Source organism: Vespa mandarinia, chromosome 9, assembly GCF_050613455.1.
Source record: "Vespa mandarinia isolate Hongniang chromosome 9, ASM5061345v1, whole genome shotgun sequence".
Lineage (NCBI taxonomy): Eukaryota > Metazoa > Arthropoda > Insecta > Hymenoptera > Vespidae > Vespa > Vespa mandarinia.
Genome location: NC_140818.1, coordinates 9,096,021 through 9,123,452, shown reverse-complemented (window position 1 = coordinate 9,123,452; position 27,432 = coordinate 9,096,021). Strand labels below are relative to the sequence as shown.

The 27,432-nt window shown below is 43.3% G+C and overlaps 1 protein-coding gene across 1 annotated transcript in view; it reads right to left on the bottom strand.

Annotated features, from left to right (window-relative positions):
• Positions 1-1,689: 1,689 nt before the first annotated feature.
• fng (Fringe glycosyltransferase) overlaps positions 1,690-27,432 on the bottom strand; it is a 30,737-nt gene continuing 4,994 nt past the window's right edge. The window contains exons 5-9 of the mRNA XM_035862498.2: positions 16,412-16,571; positions 8,608-8,693; positions 5,003-5,168; positions 4,536-4,621; positions 1,690-4,096 (exon numbers count right to left, since the gene is read on the bottom strand). Of these exons, the coding sequence (XP_035718391.2) occupies positions 4,039-4,096; positions 4,536-4,621; positions 5,003-5,168; positions 8,608-8,693; positions 16,412-16,571 (556 nt within the window). The 3' untranslated portion in view covers positions 1,690-4,038. The remainder of the gene's footprint in view (positions 4,097-4,535; positions 4,622-5,002; positions 5,169-8,607; positions 8,694-16,411; positions 16,572-27,432) is intronic.

Here is a 27,432-nt window from a genome sequence, read left to right as displayed (position 1 = left end):
GATCCGTCGAAGATCCGTAATGATCCGGTTCCCATACACGTACGCTGTAATTCCACGAGATGTGACGAAGAAAGGCTACGCGAGCTCTCTTTCTACCTAATGAAAACGTTTGCCGTGATGTTGAATATTCAGGACGTCTCTTTGGACGAAAACGTTCTCGCCTATTCCATCGCGAATTTAACTCGTTCGTCTTCCTTCGCACGCTCCGCATCGCGGAATGAGATTCTCCGAGGTTTGCCTCCTCTTACCTAACTACCACGTACGTGTAGTCTAACTAGTTAGACCTGCGTCGCTTACCTGAAATCGCCTGTAAATTTGAACTCGACTTGTCATCGAGAGAACGATATCAGGTGCCAGCCATTAGCCATATAGACGCGACGCCTTCGATCGCTCTATCGAATAAAAGGACTTTTCATCCTTAACGAATTTTCCTCGTTAGGCGTAACAAGTAACGCGAAAAGTACACGTTATATTATCTTGCCCTCGAAAGGCTCTTTTCGACTTGTACAATATGCTAATATGATACCGAAAATAGAGAATAGAGGGAGAGAGAAAATAGAGAAAGAGAGAGAGAGAGAGAGAGAGAGAGAGAGAGAGAGAGAGAGGGAGGGAGTGGTACGACGAAACTCGTTAGAGTGCGAATATCCAGTATTATGACGTGGACAAGGAGGAGAGATATCGTATTCGAGAGAAAGAGGGAGGCTCGGTTTTGGGGGCGAAGCAGCCTCGGAGAAAGGGTCGAGATGGGAACGAAACCGGGTCTTGCGAGCGTCGTTCCGACCTACATACGATTCTCTGCCTCCCCGCCTCTCTCTCTCTCTCTCTCTCTCTCCCTCCTCTTCATTTCCAGTGCCGGACCAACGTCCAGAATTCGAACGATCCAATAAGATCTTACGGTCGAGCGAAAAGAAATTCTTAGATTTTCCTTTCTGCCGCGATTGACGACTAGGATCTACGAAAGAGAAAGCTTCTCGATGAATTGTCTAGAGAAATGTTATTACATGTCGAATGTGTGTAATTAATTAACATAATAGTTGTGCCGTTTGCTTTGAGTTACGAGGAACATTCGAATTCGAATGTTCTAGGGTGCTCGCCGTTCGCGACACGATGTTGCTCTTACGTCACGCCATTCGCCATCCTCCTCTGCCTTTCTTACGTCATTCAACGAACCAGACCGTATCTCGCGACTTTTCTCCTCAATGGAATCTTCGGGAAGAAAAATCATTTCTTTATAATTTCGCGACGATCGAAGAAATTCCATAGTTTCGCTAATAACTGGATGATCCAAAAATAGTAAAGACCAAATTCCTGTTGCATGAACGGCGAGGATTCTTCTTTTTTCTTCTCGCTGTCTTCTTGCTATCCGGAATAACCGCGGTATTCGCGGTCCGGCTCGTAATTTCGAACGGCACTAGGCTTGCCCGTCGATATTGAGAAAACGTCAAATGGAACGAACGAACGAACGAACGAACGAACGAACGAACGTCGGTTATTAAATTTCAATGTTACAGCTCGGTGGCAAGACTTTCTAGGCGTTGACTCCAACGGGTAAAGTTCTTTTTTCTCCTCTTTTCTATGGTACGTTCCTACGGAACGTCATCGATATTTCATTTTGCGAGTTCCTCCTCCTTCGAACGAATTGAGAAAAAGAAAATAAAGAAATAAGTTTAATCGTTTTCATTAAATAAATATTTATGATTTTATTTTCCCTTAAGATCGAGAGGGCGATCTATAAATATTAGTCGTAAAAAAGAAGTTTCTACGAGGGTAAGGAGAGATGTCTCTAATGAAGATATGCGCGCGTCAAATACCCGAAGGAAAAGTTTTCTATCGTAGTCGATCTTTGAAATAACGAATGGACATTGCTCTTCGGGAGTATGGGGGTGAAAGTCGTTTGGCGAAAAGTACCGTAAACATCTTACTTCGTAAAACTTTACTCGTACTTTTTCTCGAAAAAAGGTATGAAAGATGCCTAGATAAGTCTAAACTAGAATTTTGAAAGTACGATCCCGTACGATTGCCAATTGAGAATCTTTATATGCGTCACGGGATATGAAATATATTTTCTACATCCGACATGCGAATATTCAATTCCTCTCGCTTCAACCCCCATAACCTACTATCTCCTTTTCCGTCCATTTCATCCGTCGCGCAGTGTCGCCTTTGAACGTTTTTCAAAACGACGTTTCGCCCGTAAGAACAATTTTTTCAAAATGCATCCGATTAATCTTTAAATGAGATAAATTTTACATTTATTCTTAATGGTCGACTATACGGTTAATTTATCCACCGTTGATAAATGAATCTATCCTTAATCATTTCTATGATACATAATATTGGGATCGCATTTTAAAGTTACGTCGCAACCCGTTCATTTAACTCGGAGATATAATAGTTTTATCGTTCTATCGAGTAATCAATTTCTAAACAAGACGTACGCTAAATTCCTACAAAGTTAAGTTGTAAAAGTACTTTATCGTCCATAGGTAATCACTGCCTATTATCAAAAGCGATAAAAATCATATCTCGAACGATAGCATATCGCGTTTATAGATTTACGCTCGCGTATCGCGTTAAATATAGCGAATAACGGTATTGATACTTTTATCTCGAAAATAGGTTCCGACTTTATCGACTGTCAATACGGTTGCTCGTAAAGACAACAGATGGCGAGAGCGTAGATTTCCGAAGGTAACTCTTCGATCAATCAATCCTGCGCTATTTTTCTTTTTTCCCCTTGCGTATCGCGTCATACTTGGAAAATGAGAATCAGCCGGAAAAGGAAAATCTACGAAGGTCATCTATGAAAACGAAAAAGCATATTTGATTTATGTACAGCTTATATAAAACATCATTGCGCAACGTAGTTGTATCTTACATTTCGTGTTTCCAGCACCACCATAAATTTTCTACTACGTATACAACAGGCCGACCTGATTTCATCTTATATGAATCACGTTTCGTAAGAATTTTATATTTCGATCAGTTTGCGTTAGGTGCAAATAAATTAGAAAATATCCGGAACAGGAAATGACAATGGCGGAAAAAAAAAAGAAACGAAGAAGAAAAAGCTTTCAACTTTTGGTCCCGATTATAAGTGACTGCTATTAGAGATAATACAAATTGCCATAATTCGCACAAATATTGCACACCGTACGCTCGTCGCTTCGAAGTCCCGTCAAAAAGTAACATATATATCGCAGAGGAACCTGTATTAAAGACGTCGCTCTATCGATTCTTACTCGTTATGTACAGATATGCATCACTTTTGTAATATACTCGCGCGTACAGGCGTCAACGATTTAGCAAACTTCTCATCGCGATGGACTAGCGTAAAATAATTTCGTTTCTCGATCGCGAGAAACGCGCACGTCATTTGCCGCCTATTTTATGATTATGTACAACGTGTTATTTCTCGATTCATACGTTTTAAATACATCTTTCTCGCTTTCTTAACGTAAGATATGTAACTTCCTTACATACACACACACACACACACACACATAGATATATATATATATATATATATATATATATATATATTCGATAATTTTAACTCTCGCGAAAGAGATTGATTATCGTATTATACAATTTTACAATTTGCTATTCCAAACTTATCTTATGAAACGTCGATATCCTTAATATTTTTCTTAAAAAGAACAAACCAAAAATTCACTAAAGTTTACCATTAAATGCTTAAAGCGAGTCTAGAAAGAACTAAAGGACTAATTACATTCTTACTATAATTACTATCTATGCAAACGAGCTGACGAAACTGATGTACAAATTGTTCAAATATTTCCAGAATTAAAGGCATCTTCTTTATCTATATGAAATATTACGAACGGCAAGAAATACAAGGAAGTAAGGGGATATCTTATCGCTTTAATTTCGTTATCGGCTTGTGTACCGATCGATGGAAAAAGGTCCGAGCGATTCGAGATCGGATTTGATTCAGAAAATACGCATTCTCGTTAACGAATTTCCTTCCACGTTTCTTCTTTCGTTCATTAACGACTCTCGTCGTCCCTGATATCATCACCTGTGCGGACAATTCGGTAGATGTGGGAAGAGATGACAATGGATAGATTTGAATCTGAAATGGAAAGATAAAGAAAATCTTTTATTTGGCAAAAATAAAGGGATCACAATTTTGTAGGATAACGTTGCTAGTGGAAGGAAATAACGGCATAAAAGTTTTAAATAGCGTAATTATTATAAAGTCAATTAAAAGTTGTAAAAGCAGCAGCGGCCTCATGCGCAATCTCATCTTTATGCCGTTACCTTTCCTTCTACCTCTTTCTCTCTCTCTCTCTCTCTTCGCATATTTCTACATTCACCGACGCACTCGGTCCTCCTCGCACAAACGCGGACGCGCCAATTATACAAGTAATTGAAGCTTTTACGAGAGAACCTTACGGAACAAACCGAGAAACGTCGCTTCTCTTGCCTATTACACTCCGTCAGCTTTATTCTCCTAGCATCGGAGTTTAGACAATTCTAATAAAAAAAGATTAATAACGAAAGAGACTTACCTTCTTGGATCCTCCTTCGTATCGAACCCATCGATTTTAAGAATATTCCATTCATCTCGTGCGCCTTTCGAATAACTGAAAGATACCTACGATAAAAAAAAAAGTGACAATTTCTTAATTCACGTTAGAAACCGTAAATAAAAGAGTACGTCGAACGAAAAATACATGAGCAAGGCATTCGGGAGGAATCAAATATTTGTGTCATCCAAGCGAATCGAGCGTAGAGTCGAGTGGCTTCCGTTTTCACGGTTAACCGAGCATGAAAAGTAGAAACGTAAATAGCAGGTAGTATGTAAATTTGTCGTTGTTGCGAGGTGCCTTGGGAGATTTAAATTTTGAACTCCAATTATGTATATATATATATATATATATATACACTACTTTTGCATTCCTGAGTTTCTCAATCACGAACGAAGGAATTCCATTCGAGCGCGTTTTCCTTACTCCTTCGGTAACGAGAAAATTACCTGCTCGTGAAAGGTGTCCTTGTTGAGAAACTTCATCGGTTCCAAATGCGAATGAAATTGCTCGATCACCGTCAGCTGCTTCTTCAAAAGGTACTCGATGATATATCCCATGGTTACGTCATCGGGAAGCCTGATCCTATCGCCTACGGTGATGAACTTTCCGCCTCTGCGAAGGAAAAATTAATAATATCAATAAAGTGTAGTATCTTGCTTTTCTCCGACTCGTGAATGCGCCGAGGGGGAAAAAATTGGTCCTTAATTTAGCAAGATTCCAACCATATAGCGGATTAAGTTCCTCGATGCACCTGCTATTTATTCGTTCATCTCCCCAGTCAACGCGTCGCCGCGGCTCGCGAGAAACTGGTTGGAGAAAAAGTTTGCGGCTCTTTACGGCATACATATATATATGTATACATATATATTAAGCACATAGATTCCCGATATTTGCTCGATGAAAAGCAAGAGTTTGTTCGTCGGTTCGTTGGTGAACTCGAGCTCGAGACGAAACGAGACGAGACGAGACGAGACGAGACGAGACGAGACGGATACTGGACGGCAGGGCATAAATCGTCCCAATTAGAGGACCCAACCTGCGGTAGTCGCAAAGTTCATCGAACCGGTCTATATATTGGCCACACCACCTTAGAATCGCGAAACAGCGGATTGGCTCTCAAAGGGAAACCGCTGAGAGGAAGAGAAATTCGAATAAGAGGTATTCGAGAATGAACAAAGTCATCGTTGAAAAGAGAAGAATAAATAAGGTATGATCGTTTGGCAAAGCGGAAAAATTGTAGTTTGACCGCGAAGGACGAAGCGGTAGCGCGCGCGAACGTGAGCGAGTTCCTTGACCGGTTATAAAGGAAGAGAGGGAGAAGAGAGGCGCAAGTAGTCAGGTTGGCGCAGGTGCAGTCGAGTAGGTAAAACAAGATAACGGCGATATAGAGGAAGGAGCAGCGAGTTCCCGAATGGGAGCCATTGGAGAGTACGGCGTCCTCGGGGCAACGACGGACGACGAGTGGCACCGCGCACGGAAAAGAGACAGTAGGTTCGGCAGGCGTACTCATTAGCGAATACCATCGGTGGATTCTCCATTCCATTCTGACCAGGCGGTCGTGGCTCTTTTTAATTGGCCAGATTAGTCCCGAAATCGCGTACCCTTTTCTCCACCCTTTTATCTCACTCCCCCTCCTGGCCAGCCTCGTCCTTTCGGAACCGCCGACACGGAATATCGTCCTCGTTAAAATACCTGCCTCGACGAAAACGAAATTTTCGAGGGTTAAGCGAGCCGGAAAGAAAGGAAGAAAGGGGACTTCTCGCCGATGGGGTTTACCTCGTCGTCGCGCATGGACCGAGGGAGGGCCTCGGCTTTTCGTCTTGCTTCAGTGTTAAATAACGACCGACGACGGACGCGTCACCGAACGAAATATTTCACTTGGACGGATTCCCTCGGAATTCTTCGTTAATAAGCTCGGCCGAAAAGGATTCCTAAAATAGAGGCTCTCGAGGATCTTCTCTATCGTCCTTAGTTTGCGCCAAATATTACTCCTTTTGATCTACGATCGTAAGAGATACTCTCCGTAGGAGGCAAAAGAAGATGGATTTCACTTTGTTGATCCGTTGCAAACTTCTTCTCCCCGTTCGAATATATGAGATAGCTTTACCACTATATATTACATTATTATATTATTTGGTGTTGGATTCGCCGCCGACATTAATGATACACCATGACGAATCCTGAAAAATTGCTCGGATTGCACATTCGGTATAGATCGAAGAGGTATAGATCGAAAGGAAAAGAAGAATGGGTGGCGAACATAGCTATAGGGGAATGCCCAAATTGGTTTGACGAGGTTCGTTGGATACCGATAGGCGCGCAAGCAGGAATCACTGGCGATCGCCGGAGAGGAATCCAATTAAGCGAGCAATAATGGAATCGAAGAGAGTTTGGGGCTGAGCTTCGTCGAATCACCTCGGCTTCTTCCCTTCCCCTCTCTCTCTCTCTCTCTCTCGAAAACGTATACGCATACACGAGACAACATAGTTGAAATTTCCGGCCCGGGCATGGAATTCGCAAAACGCGCAGCGAATATGGGAACATAATGCATAATGCATAAACATAAGCGCAACGAGGAGAAGGAAAAAGTTAGTCTCGCTGCGGTCTTATCGTAGACCAAGCTCGTGCGCGCGCAATCGTAAACTCGTGGGTGGCAATCGTACGTCGCTCGTCTCGACGCTATCGTCGCGAGAAGGAGAAAGAGGAGAGAGAGAGAGAGAGAGAGAGAGAGAGAGAGAGAGAGAGAGAAAGAGCCGTCTCTTCGTTCGTTCCTAATTAAGCGGCCGGTTCCCGATCACGAGAACTGTCCATTATTTCTTATCCCGTATGTCGTATATTCTTTGTGCACCGATTGACGCCCGGTAAATTCGTCCCGGAGATTCGTCGAATCTCTCGATCTCGATCGAGAAGAAGAACCATGGCATTTTGCGATGCGGGAAGTATTGGAAAAAATCAAACTCCCGGGCGATTACTATCGCAATTTGCGTCTTGTTAAAGTAGACGCTCTTTACTCGAAGACATTAAAAAGGTCTGGACGTTGAACGTTCAGATCGGCGAGTTCGATGTCAATGTCGAAGACTCGACGACAAAGACGTTGGCGTTGGAACGATCACGGTCGATCATGGGCTCTCGGTGATATAGATGCGAGACACGTCCTTTGGAAAATCAATGAGCGGAACGTCTGCCGACGACGGGCGCCATTCTCCTACGCAGACGATCGAACGAACGACGGATAATTTACATTTCTGGTAGAAGATCCACAAACGTGTCTACGCTCTGTCACAAAGATTTTATATATTTTATATATGTATAAAATATAATCCGCAGAAAGCGAGTAGAGGAAAGTTAACTCTCCGGAAGTTGCTTCCCGCTGGAATTTCTCGAAGGGTGGTCGCCTCGAGTCTCGCGTAAAGACCCTAACTCGAAATAAGGAGGGGGAAGAGAAGAGAAGAACGAAAAGATTCGTAGGCAGCTCCGTGACGAAGCATTTCCGCGAGCGTAATCGCTGGCTATTACGACTCGGAAGGACGAAAGCTGAGAGGAACGAGGAGAGAACGGGAGAAAGGAAATAGAGAAGAAAAATAATAAAATAGAGAGGAAAAAATGAAATAAACGAGAAGGATCGAGTTGGTATCGCGTGTTACACGCACTCGATCGCCTTTCGAAATATTTCTCTCGCGCGTTTATTATCTCAAACGAAATATTACGAAATAGAAACGATTAATCGAAATATAGAGAAACATTGAGATATAGAACAATTTGTATTTTCTTTTTCCTTCGGTCAAGCACCTTTTGACATCGTTAATAACGATAAAGAGCTCGAGGTGATTGGTTGGAAGAAACGAGCAAAGACAAACAATCGACCACCGTGCGCCGTAAATAATGATTTACGATCGGTACGTTAAAGCGAACCCTTCCTCGACCTTCCGTTCTCGAGAATCATCGTTGGTTCGACGGTAGGCCGTGTGTGCCGTGACCTAAACGTCGCGTCATAGAATCTAACGTGAAGCAAAAAGTTATCTCGTTGATGCGAAATAAATGGACTACTCACCCAGCAAGCGGCGTCATTTTGAGGGCTAGTGCTCTGCTGATGCAAAATCCAGCTCCGCCTGTAGCGAACCAAAATCTGACCTTTTGCTGGAACATAGAGGAATAAAGTGAGTACGATCGGAGGCTCCGATAGGATCGATCTCGTAGAAAAGACTAGACCAGGTAGGTATCTCTATCGAGGATAGAGTAGTAACGATCGTTTCGCTTTTGCTCGATCCAGCTATATCGATCCAGATATATCGATGGCTCCGATCGATCGACCGTCACGTCGCGCTTCCTTCGTACGACAAATCGTACGTCGATGATCCTTTCCGAGATACCGAGAGATCATCGATTTTTCACTTTCTCCTCTCGACGATCAATTTTCTATCGGTTATCCAATTTCCATCTTTCGAACGAGCTGTCGTACCCAAAAGGCCTTTAGACGGCGTCGTCTCGCTAATCTCGAAAAGAACGGTACTTTTCATCGATCGCGAAAGATAGCGGCAAGGTCGAGGATGGAGGAGGAGAGGCGGAAGAAAAAAATACAAAACTCGCTTCCGATCGACTTCTTCCCGCTGACCTGGAAAGTCGAATACACTGCCCCCCTCCTCTCTCTCTCTCTCTCTCTCTCTCTCTCTCTCTCTCTCTCTCTCTCTCTCTCTCTCTTGATCTGCACGAACCGCACGAACCGATTAACAAACGAATCCACGAGCCAGCGGAGAGAAGGAGGAAGAGAAACGAACGTTGGAAAGAACATTTCGAGAGAGTTACGAGCGTTGAGCCGATTTCCGAAGGATCGCCATCGTTGCTTGCCGGCCATTACGGCTGGACTTGTAGGAGCGATACCATCTCTTTCAATATCTCTCTCTCGCTCGCTCGCTCGCTCGCTCGCTCTCTCTCCCGTTCGTACTTTCCTAGCCTGGGTGTGGTACGTGCACCAACACGATACGTAGCGTGCCCGCTAGCAAGCAAGCAGCCTTCCGTCCCTTCCTATATCTCGACTTATACGTGTATGATCGTAAGGTCAAGTAACGAGAGGCTATCGTGGACCGTTACCGTTATAAGTCTAACCACATCCTTCTTTTTTTTTCTTCTCTCTTCTTTTCTTTCCTAGCCAAGTAGGTCTGCGCTTTCTTCCTCCTGATTCGATAATAATCGTTCGACGTGAGTAAGCGGACTGATGGTGAAACTAAATAAGATGAATTTTAGGGCAAAGTATATAGAGAAAAGAAATGAGGATGGAAGAGCGACACGCGCGCAGTAGACGACGCGGTAGTTGTATCGCATTCTCAAGGAGGAAAGGACGGGACCTCACGGACGCATTAGATATACAAGAAGGATAGGAAAGGTAGATAGAATCGGGCCGCTTTTACAAGGGGGCGCGGAGTCAGCTCTTTGTTTACTCTCCTCGGCTCCGGTGCATTTGAATAACACAAGGTCGCGCGCTCTTCTTCGATCGGCGAATCTTCGTCGATAGCTATGCACGCGCTTACGTATCCGCATGTATTTACGTTTTCTATTCTATCTTTGACTGTGCACATTTGTCCACTCACAAAATTATTCTAATCACGTGCGAGAAACGCGTAAGAATTGCTTGGAAAAAAAATCGAAAAGAGAACCCACCGATCGCTGATCTCTAACGATCCGCATTGTTTATTACGTTCTATCGATATATAATCATGGTTATTAGGAAAACGAGCGAGGCAGCCAGTCGCGGTATAGAATGGCGATTCGAACGAGCGAGTAATAATAAAGCGGGAGTTAAAAGCGGTCGTTATTAACGTATAATAATTACGGGTGAGAGGCGGGTTCGCTCGTTCGCGCGTGCTCGAACACGGGCGATCGAAGAAAATCACGTTGTTGCTGTACGTGTGTCTACACGCCGCTAGTACGGCGGTGCGCCACGAACAAAAGGAGAGAAGATGGAAAAAAAGAAAAAAGAAAAAAGAAAAAAGGAAATCTCGCTCGATTTAGCCTGTGAGAATAGAGAGATGGGAACGATCCGATAATTTCTTGGCGTGGGGTGCTCGCGCGCTTCTAATCCTCATTTAAAAGGGAAAAAAAATAGATCCAAGATGGAAAGTCTTGGGAAAAATGATTTCTCTTTACCACTACGTAAATAGCATCTCCTATCTTTCTATGAGATTATCCATACCTACCTATGCGTATTGATAAAAACACATAGGTATAATAAAAAAATCTTTGAGAGAGGAAGTAAGAAAGGCTTGCCTCGTGGTAACGTCGATCCTCCGTTGTTGGCGCGAGAGAAAGATGGTGCCAGGAGATATAGGATAGATAGATAGAGGGAGGGAGAGAGAAGCGACCGGCTATAATAATATGGAAGTAAATGGAGGTAGCGTACGTGAGCAAGTAGGAACCGTAGCATCCGTTTCTCTATCCTCTCCACCTTAGCCGAAGGCAAAGCAAGGAGGAGAAGAGGATACGCATCTAGAGTCGACGTGCTCGTGGAGGCCGTCATGGGTCACGAGCGAGTCTCCCTCCTTCGCAGCCCTCTTTTACTCTTTCCCCCTGCCCCCACCCCACCCCATCCCACATATGATACTAATAAAGTATCGCGCGAGACTACTTTTTTCTTTCTGGTACAACGACCCTCGAAGAAAATTGCAAAGCCATCGAGAAGCATGAGCCGAGATTCTTATTTTTCTTTTTTTTTTTTTTTTTTCTTTTTCTTTTCTTTTTTTTCTTTTTCTTCCGCTTGGTCGACGTACTCGCGTACTTACGGTCGTCACGGGTCACGCGAACACACCCATTGTAATTCCGCTCGTTTCTACGAACAATGCCAGCGGTGAACGCAATTACGAAAGGCTTCGTTAACGTTAAAATCGTCTTAGTTGGCTGCTCTTTATTAAAACGTCCGGTCCCTTATGCGAAGTTCCGATGCAACGTGAAAAGCTAATAGAAGCTAAGAGTCAACGATTTATATAACAAAGAGATTTTCGAAAACGAAATAGAAGGTCGGTGTAACAGGCCTTTATATTCGCTCTCATCGGTATCGAGTTACGCGCGTAACTTAACCTTATCGACATTCGAGATAGGTAATTGCACCGATGACAGGTGCGTTTTCCCTTTAGATCGTTGACTCTTTTGGGCAAGTCAACTGCCCCATTATTCGTGGTTTACATATTACGTTGATCCTTATGCTTTCGGTTATCCTTTAGGATGTAAGAAATAATAATAACGGTAAGTAAAAAAAATGATCGTCATCGTAAATGATATTGATTTTCTGGTAGAGTAAACACGAAATGCAACGACCAAGAGGGAATCGACTTCACGGACGTCTGCACCCCGCGAACAATTCCCACGTTCGTAACGCGTTCTGCCTCCCCTATACCCTTTTATTTCCTGCTTTCCGGAAGGACTAGACGAGGAGGAGACGAGTAGTCGCACGGTATTCTTTCTTTCGATTCTAGAACTCCCTTGGGAGATCTTCTCAGGACTGCTCCGCTCGCCTTGTTAAAATTAAAAATCGATCCACAAAAATTTTCTCCTCTCTTCCAAGAGCTCCTCTATCGGCAAAACTCTATGGCAAAGGAAAAGACGAGGAGGAGAACGACGAGAAGAAATTAAATCGGCATTCCGTGGAACGCCTCGTAATTACACGGAATCGCACGGTGCGCTCGATTTAATTATCTTAACGCAATTAGCCGCATAGAGGGAAGCCTCTCGGCGTATACTCGGCGCATTCCCCGTTAATTTCTCCTCGCTTTCTTTTTATTATTATTATTATTATTATTATTATTATTACTATTATTATTAACATTTTTTCAGATAGCGCCTGATGCTGCCAATCGTCTCGCCCTGTTCCGTCGTACGACCGCACAGTCCGCGAACGAATTCCACCACGTACAATTTTCATCTCGAAAGGAAGAAAGACAAATTTTGTCCATTATCATCGCTGTTTAAAAGTCTTAATACGTGCTCGAACCTTAATACGTGCAACGACACAAAGGGACTGCCGAAAAGACGCGAAAAGAGAAACGATCCATCGAGGATGGGTTGCACCTTTTCGTAACGTGTACGATGATTACCATGAAGCTCTTCCCTTCTCTTTCAGCTACCTCGTTCTATTCTTCTTCGAACTCTTCTCCATCGATCCATACTACTCTTCGTTCAGAAACCGCAACGATCGTAAGGGCAAAGGGACGAACGAGCGAAAGGAGATTCGAGACTCGTTGTTTTTCTTTCGAGAAAGCCACAGAAACGCCAGTCTCATGGAATAATAATAATCCCGCTTTCACGTCAGCGAAATGACTTTGTGACATGAGAAAAGGGACGGAAGAAATGAAAAAGATGAAAAAGATAAGGAAGAGGTGGGGGAGAGAAAGAGAGAGAGGTAGCAAACATGGAATGCACGACATGTGTCACACATCCGCGTGTACGCACGAGTGCCTTAGAGTTACGCGGATACAGGGTGCAATTTTCTGATCGCATCGTAAGAGGTGTTATATACCCGAAAGAAATCGTTTTATTCTTGCGATTTTAGAAACGAGAGACGTCTCGTACTAAATACTACTACCGAGTAAAGTCCGAACGTAACGTTCGAACTCTACCTCTCGTAAGTTTCTTACGATGTCCGACGAATATCGTCGTTCCGCGTGACCGCCTACTCTGTGGTTTTTCATTAGTTCAAGCGGAAGGGCGCCATAAATGGAACGAGCATCGTATACCGACCGACGTTGTGGCTACTATCTTCTTCTATCGAAACATATTCTTCATTACCAGAACATTGACGACATTAATCGACAATTTTTCTACACGAATTTTCATATTTTAAATCTCGAAGATGAAAGCAAAATGTCGAACTTTTCCCTCTCTCTCTCTCTCTCTCTCTCTCCCCCCCCCCCCTCTCTCTCTCTCTCTCTCTGTCTGTCCATTAGACGAATGGTAGCCGATAATTATCGGCAGCGATCCGGGCCGCGGATTCGATAAATGACTTTAATAAAACGCGTCGTATTTCAAAAGATTGTCAGACCTTCTTCTTCTACGTTCTCGAATGATTAATGCGACCACTACCGAGCCGCGGGCTTACCTTACCGCCTTCCTGCTGTGGCCACCTACCGTTCCTCCTTTCCTTTTTCCTCTCTCTCTTTCTCTCTCTCTCTCTCTCTTATATCCTTTCACGTTGGAGCTCCGTATCTTTGGCGTCTCGCTTCTCTTCCACCTCGCCTCTCTCTTTTTCTTCCTTTTCGCGACCTCTCGAGATGAACAGACCCAAGCACGGAAGATGCAACGCGCTCGCGACTAGTCGAAGACACGCCCAAGACGACGCAAACGCAAACTCCAACACGAGTAAAACGGCAAACTTTTGTAAGCAAGATACAGTTTAATGTTATTCCGGCTTATCGAAATGGTCAAACTTTCTATATCTTTCATAAAATTGAAGCAGATTCTGTTAAACTTGAAATTCCATTGAAAAAAGAAAAACTCGAGCGACTTGAATGATCGTTATATGATAAAGAACATCGCAGATCGACTATACCGATATATCAAAGTCCTTAAGAAAGAGAGAGAGAGAGACAGAGAGAGAGAGAGAGAAGAAACGAGGAAAGACCGAGCAAGGACTATGTCGATTCTTCAGAGCCAATTTGCTTTCTAAACCAAGCGAAACGTCGAGTAGACCATTATTACCCGAAGAGCTCTGGTACATATCGCCTAACGGCCATAAACGCACATGTACCCGTAGCTGCATATATACATGTATATATATGCAAGGAAAAGACAAGACTCTGGCTAACGTTAAAAGGGACGCATGTTGCCGACGAGCATCGAGCCGTATCGAACGTTAGAAACGCCTAACGCGTTCTCTTCTCTTTTCTTGCTCCTCGATCCCCACAGAGACAGCACGCGTAAGCGTAGGTAGATACATTTTCCTGCTTATATTGCTAGTCGTAAGTTTCTACTTTACGGTTCATTGGCAGCTTATTTCTAAACTGAAATGATCTAAAAAGCAAAGCGACCATTTCGTCAATTACCGGCCATCGATTCTTCGTTGAATATATATAGTCATTGGTATCCTCCTCCTTCTCTTTTATTTCTCAACGCTGTCCGACTTTTACGTCGGCGAGTTTTCTCTCTCACTCTTTCGTTGGTGGGTCTCAGGGTTCACCCTTTCACCCGGGGCGTGGTGCCCATTGTATACGTATCTCGGTGGTGTCCAAGGTAAAAGAGATCAAGGATCAATTCCGGTTCATTCGTACGCGGATCAACGAGAGACACGATCCGCGTAGAAAAAGTAACGAGTGAATTATGGTCGAAAGTCGACAATAATTAATGACTATTGATCGTCAAAAGGACGCTACCGTTTTAATTTTAGATAGACACAAGAGTTCTCGCTTCGTGTTTCTCCAGCGAGCGGGAACACGCGCGAGTAGTCCTTTCACCCGCTAGAAAGGTGCTACGATAAACCGCAGCGACGCCGTTTGCGGTTGCACCACCTTCCGAAAGAATGCAAACTAACGACGTACACGTTACGTAGAAAAGCTTTAAGCAGAGTTAATTATCCCTACTGTTGTAGCATCATCTTACGTTTTCTTTGCGAATAAACCTATAGGTATTTTCAAAGGTACGCACGCACGCACGCACGCACCTTGGGCCACTTCTGCCGTTGCGGCGGCCTTGCCTTAAAAAAAAAAGAATAAATAAAAGAGATATTAAAGGATCGTTCAAATTTGTCGAATCGAACGATCAATTTTGGGCGTGGCAAAGAGCAAAGAAGAAATCGTAAAAACGAGTATAACCGGCAGGTATATTCTTGCGCGCGCTCTAACGCGTGCTCTACTATATGCATACGTGGTATATGCAGTCGTGGAATTCGTGCGCACGTATGTACCACCCTGTTATATACCATCTTCTATATCTACCTCCACGCCAAGTCTCGAGATTTCTCGAGCAAATATAATATACGAGTACGTGCAGCCCGCAGGGAGTACCGTCGTCGACGAAGGAAGACCATAATCTCGCTCGTCGGAAGATGGTACCACACCCATGGGGGGTCGCGGGAGATGCCAGACCGGCTACTTCTACATCTTGCCGAGCGTTAGCGGACTCGAGAGAGGCTGCTAAACTAAACGGCCAACGAACCAACGACGAGAAACGAACGATGATTTTCCGAACGAATCGCCAATCTGTCACGTTTCCATCTTTTATATGTATATATATTTCTCCTTTAAAAGCGTGATCGACCATGAGTCGACCGAGTGTCAAATATAACGGATACCGATAAATCAGGGAGCATGCATACATACGTATATAAATACATCGATCGGCATTAAGACGGAAATCGAGTTTTGCGTAAGATTATGTCGCGTGCTAAGTGGGTTACCCTAGGCGTCATCGATAGTCACGATTTACGGGCACGAACGTATGCGAACGATTTCGCGCAACGATACTGGCTCGACCGGTAACTCTCGTAACGAGGCTGAATGAAGAGAGGCCATAAGAGGAGAAAAATACGAAAAGGGAAAGAGGCGTGGGGCCAGAGGAAAAGGCCGCTAAGTCGATAATAGAAAAATAAAGATATTTCTCCAACGTTGTGACAACAAATAATTTGTTTACATACTTACATTACTCGATTCGTATAGGAGACTCGTTTCTAAACGATTAATGTCGAATAACGTTTCGTAAGTTGTCTTGATTGCGTAATCATTTCTAATAATAAAGTAGCGATAGCAACGACGATAGGAATTACGGTGATTCGTAAGATATACTACGATTTGTGAGAGACGAAATCGATGTCGTTATCAAAAATGTAAGAAGCCTGTGATTAAGGGATACGAAAGAAAGAGAGAATATCTTAAAGTTACCGGTCGTTTCGATGGCTCTGGTCCCTGCCTGATGATTTCCAAAGGGGCTGGTATCGAAGGCCTACCAAGATACCAATCCTCCCGTGGGTTGTAATTGTCCAGGAGCTTCAGAAGGCGTGGTACGTTCACGTAATTATCGTCATCGAAGTGGCAGAACCACCTGGAACGTACAACCGAAAGTAAGGTAAGTTTAAGTTCGCGTCGAAAACACCAATTTCTGTATACAACATACAATAAACTGATCGATTCTTTGGTAAATAACGCGACAAACAGAGATAGGTACATATGTATATTTATAACTATTTATAGAGTGAATTAAATTTGAGGTAGACGGACAATTTCGATCGTATATAAATAATATGATTGAGTAAATCAACATTGAATTTCGTTTGATATCAAACCAAGCGAATAACTCGCGGAAAGAGAAAGGAATAGTTCGGAGCTGTGTCGTTAAGCTCCTCCGAAAGAAACTCGTTCCGGCGATCGAGTAACGAGCCGACAAATTGACGGCGAGGCCGGGTCAAACCGAATGAGTCGTGGGTGTGGTGCGTCGTTAATTATCAGTGTAAACGAGCATTTAGCTCGCGGTAGAGCAACTGAAAACCGGATGCGCAAATTCGAATTACCTACCTCTCCTTCTTTTTTCTTTTCTTTTTCTTTTTCTTCTTCCACGAACTCGACACAACGCATTTCGTTTTCGAACGAAACAATTAACTTGTTCCAAGAATTAAATAACAATTGTCGGATAAAAATATTCTTGCGCGTAAATACTTTGACGTAAAAAACATGGAGAAAGTCTCGTTTTGAGATTCGTTTACGATATTGTATTTCACCTTTTTCGTACGTATCGTACGTAAAGGCGTCGCGAAGCCTTCTCTAGACATCTCCTCCGAGTAAGATCGCACCTCTCGACCACGCAATCCGATCGTGCGTGGATTATTAAAGAAGCGTCCGTCTCGTAAAAACGTCTACATGCGGCTACGTGCAGCCACATGGATTCCTTCTGGTATATTCTCGCAGGTGTATCCGCTCGTTATCGCTTGACTAGAATATTTTTCTTCTTCGATGTACACCATTTCTAAAATGGCCTTTGCACGGACCGTTTTAGAAATGAAATTTCTCGTAAATACATTCGCGAAATTGACCAAGGGACTGAAAGAAATGACATCGAACGCAATCCTATAACGCGATCGCTCTCGAGACAAGCCCTCTCGTTCGATAGAATTAACGATGCTCCATAGTTACCGTGGGAAGTCGCGCGACCGACCCTCTTCTAAGGCTCACTGCGACCCTTCCATCACGCTCCGAAACACGTGGCACTTTTCCACACGCGAGCGACACGCGTGTCTTTCGAGTTGAGCATCGCAGAAGACTGAAAAGGATCTAACGAAACGAATCCTTTGTTTATATTTCTCCTTGTTCTATATTTGTACGTGCGTTCTCCTTACCGACGATGTAAATACATAAATACGAGGTAAACACTCTTCGGGTATTTACGTTTCTTATACGATATCGATTAGCCCATCGATCGAGTCCGTATGTAATTGTTCATATAACGAATCTAATCTATATCCGCCACTAAAAGAAAGATTGACTCGATCACTTTTGTCCTTTTTTAAAATGGCAAAATGGTGAGTAAGCGCACTTTCCTAGGACTCGCGTTAACGCAATGGCTAAAATCAATTTACCAGGGGAGAAACGATGTGTTTCGGTGCTGCGATGTGAAAAAGGGTCACGAGGGTAGCTGTCGTACTCGATTGTGGGAAACCTTCCTAACTTGATTCCCATCCGAAGGGTCGTACTGGAGTTAATCTCGACGCGATATTATTCCGGAGATCAACATTGGCTTCAGTGAAATCCAAACAAACATTATATTTACGTATTTCAGAATTTTCTTCCGTCGTTGAATAATGTCCATGTTCGATTACTTTTCTTTAGGATTTAAAGGATTAAAGGGGGAAAAAAAAAAAAAGAAATAAATGGAAAATATAGAATACGACGTTGGCAGAAAATGTCGCCGTTCGGAACGATGCTCTTCCCCTCTCTCTCTCTCTTTCTCTCTCTCTCTCTCTCTCTCTCTCTCTCTCCTCTCTCTCTCACTTTCCGCATCGATATTCTTACACGCGCTTGTATGTTTCCTGCGCGCTCGTCTTCTTCCTCTTGAGGAAAAAACGACACGGGAACCGTCGATAATCACGGCTCGTTTACCTTTACAAGTCGAATACGCGCCGGATGTGCAACAGGTGAAATTACACGTCGAGAAAATTGCCGATCGTCGATCTCTTTCAGTCCGCCCCCCACGTCACGTAAATACGAGAGAGACGTTGTCGTGCTCGACAACGTACAGAGATTGGCCTCGATCGAGTGTCTGGATGGTACGATCGCGTTTCTATCGATTTGCTACGAGATCGACAAATCGATCGTTAACGTTTTATGCATAGAGAAGCGATCGTAAAGGCCAAGATCGTTTTCGAAGCGAGTCAACGTACGATACATACATATACGAGGATCGAGGAGTTAACGAGCAACTCGTATGGCGCGAGCTTACCACGCCCGTTTTTATTAACTACGGGCACTACGACGACAACTATGGCACTACACGGCACTATGGCACACGCCAGCCCTGACCTTTTCCGCCCGAGGCACGCTCTCTACTACCTCTCGTCCTCTTTCACTTCTTTTTTCTTTGATCGCACAACGAAAGTAGACAAAAAATTCACCGAGCAGCCGAGAATACGAGATAAATTGGATCTTGGACAGGTGCTCGTACACCTTATATCCTACCGTCTAACAACTAATTTACAACCAGTTTTCATTAGGTATTCCTATATTTATTTTCCAAACGCGAAGAAGCCTCGTTAGAGCATACGCTCGATATCGCGATATCTCACTGGCAGACGACGCGATCGGTATGCGATTTGAACCGTTATCCGTTCGTTGGATAAAGAAAAAAGAAAATTTCTATTCGTAGGCAAGCGAAATGAAAAGGAAGATGCACGAAAAAAGAGTGTAAAGATGCGATTGGCTATCGGATAGCGCAATATTTTTGCTCGATAAGAAAAGTAGTTAAGCGTTCGCAAATGGTCCGAGCGCTCGTTTTCCACAGAGTCGCGTCGGTGCCGCCTCGATAGTTCCATAATTAGCAATCTCGCTCGTAATGTCGATAACGTTCTTCCTCGCTCGCATGCACGCGCGCACGGACGCACGCACATACATACATACATACATACATACATACATACATACATACATACATGCATACATACACACATACATACGTACGCTCCTTAGAAAATCGTTTGGTCGATCCTTTATTAGCACGAATAAATATCTGAATTTTTGTTGTTCTAATCGTACGTATCGTTAATACGTCAAGACTAAAAGTCGTACTATATATGAAAAAGAAAGGAAATAAATATTGTTCCATGTTCGAGCGACTAATACCCATGTAACTCTTTCGAGGGGATAAAAACTTGCGATCGCTTTGATATACGCTTCACGTAGGAACGACATAAAGGATAGAATTGTGTCCGCGCGAAAGAGGGCCGACGTTGGTATAATCGATGTCATTGCGTGAAATTAATCACTGCGATTGGACGCTCGGGATCAAAGGCACATAAAAGCCGATATATTCGAGATTCGTGCGATAGATCGTAACGTGTTACGATCCAAACTTTAACTCATGCAAAATATATAGGTTTTTATACTTTTAGAATTTCTCGTTAAACTCGATTCAATTTGGAACATAGAAGAGACGTTTATCGGTGCTGAAGCAGCAGGAAGGGGAAAAAGAGAGAGCCCCTGCAAAAATATCGAATGTCGCTGGACGTCCAACTTCTGGACACTCGATACACCACGTTATACGGCGATAAAGAGAAAAAGAGGTATACGCATTGACCGCAAGATTTTCTTTCTTCGACACCATGAAGATATGATTACGCTTACGAATACGATAGCGGCGATAGCGACGAAATTTTATTTTCATCCTTTATCCAAGCGTCCAAGCGCGTACAAAGGAACGTCTTTATCTTCTCAACGTTGATCGGTGAATAATGGAAATACGGTAGAGCGCAGTGCATTATGTTAAATAAAAGACTGACAGGAGGAGAGAGAAAAAAAAAAAGAAGAAGACGAGTTTGTAATATTTTCGAGTGTTATCGACTTTTTAAACGTACGTATTGTAGATATACCGGTGAACGTCTCGCCGGATGTAGCAATGAACGGGCGCAGTGAGAGCCAACGAGCCATTTCCGGGGCCTCCTGCTGCAGAATATTACATTGATAACAAAAATTGCCTTCCAAGTGTTCGCGATGGCTAACGCAAGACGGTGCCTAGTAGTCTCTTCTTCGTCTCTTTCTTTAGCGAGACCATGTCGATATAATAACTACGGTAGGACGAACGTTTAACAACGTCAAACTGCATTTCAATGATACGTCTAATCTCTAATACCTATCCATTTTCTACGAGAGACATTAGACTCTTGACGACGAGGTAGTGTCTCCAATCGAAAACGCATAGAATCGAGTTCATTAAGAAAGATCAAAAGTCGTATACCGCCTATCCATCGTTTCGTTGAGCCCATCCATAGACGCATTATCCGTTTTAAAAGATCGAGCCGAGAGCCAACGAAGAACGTCGCGTTCGAACGTCAGCGACATAAATTCTTAGAAAATCATTTGTCTGCTTTTTATTCGGTCGATCCACTCGAGGGGCAACACATGCTCGGCTCATCGAAGAAACGACTATACGACGAGATGGAAACGTCTTAACAAACGTAAAGACCAAATTTATTAACGGTCTCGCTCTAATCGTATATACGTGCGATTCGAAAAAAAATCTTCTTGTTCTTCGAAAATAATCAAAAATAAAATGCCAAGTGCCTATGGAATGACCCTATTCAGATGGCCATAGCTCGAGGCTTTCTCTGGATCATCGTATCTCGGTTGAACGGTGCGCATCGGTCCACGTCCCGTGAAACAAATCAAAGGGTCCAAAAGACGGAGTGGGAGAAAAAGGGTTTGCGTGTGCCTGGTGTTCGTGAACCGCGAAAAGAAGAAGAGGAGAGCAGAGCAGAGCAGAGCAGAGCAGAGAAGAGAAAGGCCGCGCTAGTTCAAGAAAGAGAAAGAGAGAGAGAGAGAGAGAGAGAGAGAGAGAGAGAGAGAGAGAGAGAGAGAGAGAGAAAGCGCACATTGAAACGCGTCATTCGATCACGAACCTGGTATCAGGTGCAAACCAGTTTCAATATACATATAAGAGAGCAGTAGAAACGTGCTGCAAACTTTGGCATCGGCAGCTCGACATCACCGAGCTCGGTACTGGCCTCTCGACGAATGAGATTCTGCAAATGGCGACACGCATTCTGCTCTTGTTCTCCAACGAAGATACGGAGCTTCCAAAGCATTTAACTCGGAACGCGAGTCCACGCATCGACGTAAATAAATCTATCAGAGTTTCAACAGCTCTCTCTCCCTTGATTCTTTTGCCGTCGAAGCGAGAGCTTTTTCTTTTAATCGATTAAAGAGATTTTTCAAACGATCATCAATCGAATCGTCCGTTGTAGATAGATTGTGATTGAGACAAGATCGCAATTAGTCCGGTTTGCTTTGATACAAGAAACATCTCGAATAAGAGAAAAACGTTTGAGCATTCGTGTGTCCACGTAAAGGCACATTCTTCCACGAAAGCAACGCGTGCATGTTCGCCTTCCTCGAAACGTGTCTCGATTTCTCAATCGACTTTGCCTGTCCGTACAAAAATCGCTTCTTGTTCCATCGTCCATCCATCCCTATTCCGTCGTGTTCTCTTTACGAAAAGCCCTTTTCAACTTACAACTCGGACAAACGAACGAACCCAACGATTGATGTCAAACGAAAACAAGATTTAGCCAGAAGAGGAAGTCAAACGACGCTACGTGACACGTTACGCGACGCGTTCGTAGCGTTGAACGAGCTCGATTAATTTCGATATGACCTCAGCCAATCACGTGGCTCAATCTCTCGAGGGTACAGCGTAGTCTAATTCGATCGTGACTATTTTGCCACATTTTATCGAGACGCAAGACAATTCTTACGAATCGCTTTGATTTTTAACGCGTTTCTCATCGTCCACGAGTTTTATTCTATTACATTACAAAGGTCTAACGGACGAAATTGTCATATATCTATACCTATATAAAAGGCTAAAGAGAGAAAAAAAAAAAAAAAAAAAAAAAAGAAAAAAAAAAGAAAAAGGAATTTTTTTCCTAGTGATCGTATCTCGTTCCGTGCGAAGAAGGAGAGTAAGTAAAAAAATGAGTGAAAAAAGGAGAGTGGATAACCAAATTCGAATCACGCAGAGAGAAAGGACGGTAACGCGATGGCAGCGAGCGCGATACATCTGCCAAAACGTCCGAGACGGGATTACAGAAGATTTTTCGTTTCGAGTGGGCATACCGAGATTAAAGCGCACACGCTCGCCCCCTCTTCTCCTTCTTCGTCCTGTTACCCCAAAGATCGAGGTGAACGAGCCTGAAGCATGCATACACGACCTGTCTCGACAACGAGATATCTCTCCAAGGACCGTGATTACCCACGGCCCTCGAACGTCTCGCGCGTCGAGAATCTTGAAAAATTCGTTTTCGGCTCGAACGATCTATAACGCTTAAAATGAATCTCGAGAAGGACGATACCTACCGGAATTAGACGATACAGACCGATAAATTCTAATACGTAATTCGTAATACGTATCCTTAATGGTTCCTAAATATAGGATCCGAAGGTTTCATAATTATCATGCGATATTTTCATGCGCAAAATGAATCGAAATTGTAGAATAATTGTTTACCCTTCCATATCCTATATCCAACATCCTATATATCCTTAATATTATCGTCTCTCGTGTGGCGCGCCTTTCATCTTGGACATCGCACGAAGAGGTCTTACGAAGACCGCAGGGTCTAGGGATGGGAGGTAAAAGCGAAAGAAGAAGAGGATGCAAGGAGTGAAAAGAGAGAAAGAAAGAGCGAATGGGAGAGGGAGGTTGGGAGAGAGGGAGGGAGAGAGAGAGAGAAAGAGAGAAGAGGAGCAAGTAACGAAGGAGGGTCCTATCGTCGTCCCTAAACGCTTATTATGCGGCATTACTGGTAGCCTCGTACATGCACACATATAATACGCAGTCACGCGAGCGTTAACCGTTGCGAGGAACTCCGTACCAAGAGAGCGGAGCAAGTTTTTTGCACGTGCTCCTCTCTCTCCCTCTTTTCCTCTCTCCCCACCCTTGTCCTTTCCTGGGCGATCTCTATCGTGCGGTGTCGTAATTGCCGCACCTGAGGACCATCCGTTGTCGTTGATTATCGTCGAGGAACTCGCGCGAGGATATACGCAGGAACGATGAACGATAAGAAAAAAAAAAAAAAACAAAAAAACAAACAAACAAAACAAAAGAAAACAAAGAATGTATGTTTTCTTTTTCACCGATTCGTCAAAGAGCAAGAGTAACCTTTAGCGTATTATTTCAAACGAAGTAAGTAAGTTTATCGAAATATTTGACTCGCGTTTGTACTGCGTCTATAAGCTTTCGGATATATGCGCGCATAGTTGAAAAGCGATAGAATAGGGGACGCGTGTTTCTCGCAAAGGAATGTCTCGGTTTTGTTTGAACGACGCGATAAATACGTTACCGTGCAAATTGAGCGGCCAGGAAACGCGATAAGAGCAGAACCTAAACCCGTCATCCGATATGATTATTTAGTCGAAAGACGAGTTGAGTCGAGGAGAGAAACTTTGAAATAAATGACACGGCAAAATATCTACTCGCTACTTATCTCCCTCTCTTTTGGATATCTCGTTCGAATCTTTCGTGAAAGTTTCGCCGTTGGTCAAATTTACGAGCGGCACTTAAACTCGAAGAAACAAGTCCCGGTGGCATCGCTCGTTAAGAAAGGACTAATTGGGCCGAATAAGAGGCAGACGATTCTCGGATTACGTATTCGATGCGCTGCTTGCTTCTTCGATGAGATACGATTATTTTTTATTACGGTGTTCTCGACGCCGAGTAAAAATGAATCTTTGGAAAAATATGAAAAACGGCTCCAATAGGCGACATAAAGAATTGTTGTTAAAGCGATTTAAAAGACGGTAGAACTTGAAATTCCATAAATCTTTCTTTCATTCGTTATCGGTAGCGGAAATCCTTGCGTCCGCGTGTAAAACGATCGTATAATTGGACGAAGCGAGGTGTGAAATCGTCGGCGATTATTTAAACGGACGATGCGCCTCTGCGGAGCAACCAGTACCGCAGGAATTTCGCGCTTCAACGAAAACCAATGCCCGATATCGTCGGCAACAGTTAATTCGCCGATCGCGAAAATTACTTCACGGATTAGAAATTAACTTCTTCAAAGCGAAACCGCCGTGAACGAAAATGAAAGAATTCCGTTCGTATTGGTGACGATGTATCGCAATAAATAGAACAATGCGAATAGATAATACGTTATGAAAGCGGGATATCAAGAACGAAGACAAAGGAGCCCGCATCCGATATACGAGAGACTCTCTTCTTCTTCTTCTACTTTTCATAGGTACTATATCGCCTTATGCGTCGAAGAAAGTGCGTCGTAGGCTTTTATAATGTCACTTTTAGAGATGGACGTGAAATGAAATTTCCTTTTCTACACGAATATCCGATGAAATATTTCCTATTTTCTAGTCGATTTTTCCGTCACGTGCACGCACGCGCGCGCGCGCGCGCGCACACGCACACACACACACACACACACACACACACACACACACATATATATATATATGTATGTGCGAAGAAATACCGTGTTTCTCATAACGATCGCTCGTCGACTAGCTGCCCGTTAGTTTGTCCAAGCTGTTCGACGTTCGAATAGTATGTATCTTTAGCAATGGGAACGCGACCAATGTGAGAAATAATTAAATAGATGAAACGATAAATCACAGATGACAAGGAACATCTATAAACTTAGATATATGGATCTACGTTAAAGAGGACAGAAACGTTCGGCGCAAGGCTGATGCTTTTATCGACACGACTAACTGGCATTAAAAGAAAAATAAATTCGAAAAAGCGGTACCTTGAAAAAAGAAAAAAAAAAGTCAGGAGCCTCGTCGAGGACCCATAATAATTGCTTCGCGTTGACGACGGACCATTAAACGTGTTTTTCTAACGTTCATTTTTCCAAGAGAGAAGTGAAAAAATAAGAGAAGGAGAGATAATATTTTTAGGGCCGCATACTTTGACCTGCTCGATGAGTCTCTCTCTCTCTCTCTCTATTTCTCCTATCTAAACACAAATCTCAAAGATAACGTTTCGTTTGTAAAGAAAAGTGAAAAACGTACGACTACTAGAAATAGGATCGAGTAAATACATAATGGTATATCTCAAGGAATATGACTCGATACGCATGCCGTAAAATGTTTCAAAGACGTCATAATCTCAACATTTGGAATGATTTTCTAAGAGAACGTTTGGCTTGCGATGTTAGGTTTGGATCCGTTTATAGGAAAGCATAACTCAAAGTCGGATTCCATTCGTATTTCTCAATTTATTATTCTCGAGTTAGTTTCCCGTGAACACCTGCGCGCGATTTCTACGCGCGTTCTACATACGCTACGATATCGAGTCCATCGGCTACGAGTTAAAACGAAGAGAGAATACCAAAGAATAAGAGCTCGAGACTGCCGAGAGATAAGAGGCAAGAGAAATTATAACGATGCTATCGGGATTCCGTTTGCACGCTGCATACCGCGAAACTCGGCGTAGCTAATGTGCTCGACGCGAAGCAAAGAACATCCGAGATGCTTCGTTGCATCGAATAATATCCTTTTTCCGGCCTCTCTCATCTCCTACGCTCGACGAACTTGTTCAATTTTTACCATTGTTAAGGATAACTTGAACAAGAGACAAAAGATCCTGCGTTATTGTACGAATCGAGAAAAAATACTCAATTAATATATTATTACGTATAATGAAAAGGAATAAAAAACAAAAAGAAGGAAAAAAACGATAACTCTCGTTGGATAATTGAACGTAGTTCGCGGTCCGGCGGCGAGCAAAGGGGACTATACCGATCGACGTAGCAAGAGCAAACAATTAGGCGGAGCCTCACGGTCGAGCGTCGAGATAAGTATCTTCCTGTCGGGCCAGGAGATCTCACGTGCTTCGTAAATCCTATAGATGTACAGCTATATAAAGAAGCGTTTAATGCGGCTACGCCGATAATGGGACCCATCTATCTACCTGTCCGCGTAATCTGGCAGTTGCATCTCTCTCTCTCTCTCTCTCTCTCTCTCTCTCTCTCTCTCTCTCTCCCTCCCCCCCGCCCCTGGAATCCTCATCCACCTCGCGATCGTCATCTTTTCGCTTTCTCTTCTTCTCCCTATCGATCCCCGATAGAGAAGAGAGAAAGAGAGAAAGATAATAGAATAGAATTTACGTTCAGCTACAAACACATGGAATAAAGTACTCATGCGGTAGTAATGATAAAGGCAGAACGAGTTTGCCATTATATTATTAGATTATCTGCAAAGGTAAAAGAAGCCAGAGTGTGTTAGGTGGCACGTCGCAAGTTTGAATCATATCGGTTCGGATAATGGACGAAACGGTATCTACTCGAGATATAACGAAGAGAGTATCGATAATAGCCTGTATCGATGTCGAAGATACGATCCAAAAAGGACGATTCCTTTCGTTCCAACGTCGATAATACCGAATGTCCAATGTTCCTCTTCTCTCTTCTCTCCGCGAACGGATAAATCTCAAGTGCGAGATAGAACGTAGAAAAGTTATTGCCCTGTGGCTAATGTTCGATCGACCAAAAGAAACTCAAAGAAACGAGAGAAGAATGGGGAAGTGCACTTGAAAATGCACTTAAAAAAGGAAAAGAGAAAGAAAAGAAAGAAAAAGGAAAAGGAAACAAGCCATCGTCTTTTAGATTTCTCTACGAGATCCTCGCAACCGTAACCGTATGTATTATCTAAGAGCAGGTTGGCGAGTACAACAAGATTTATCTCTA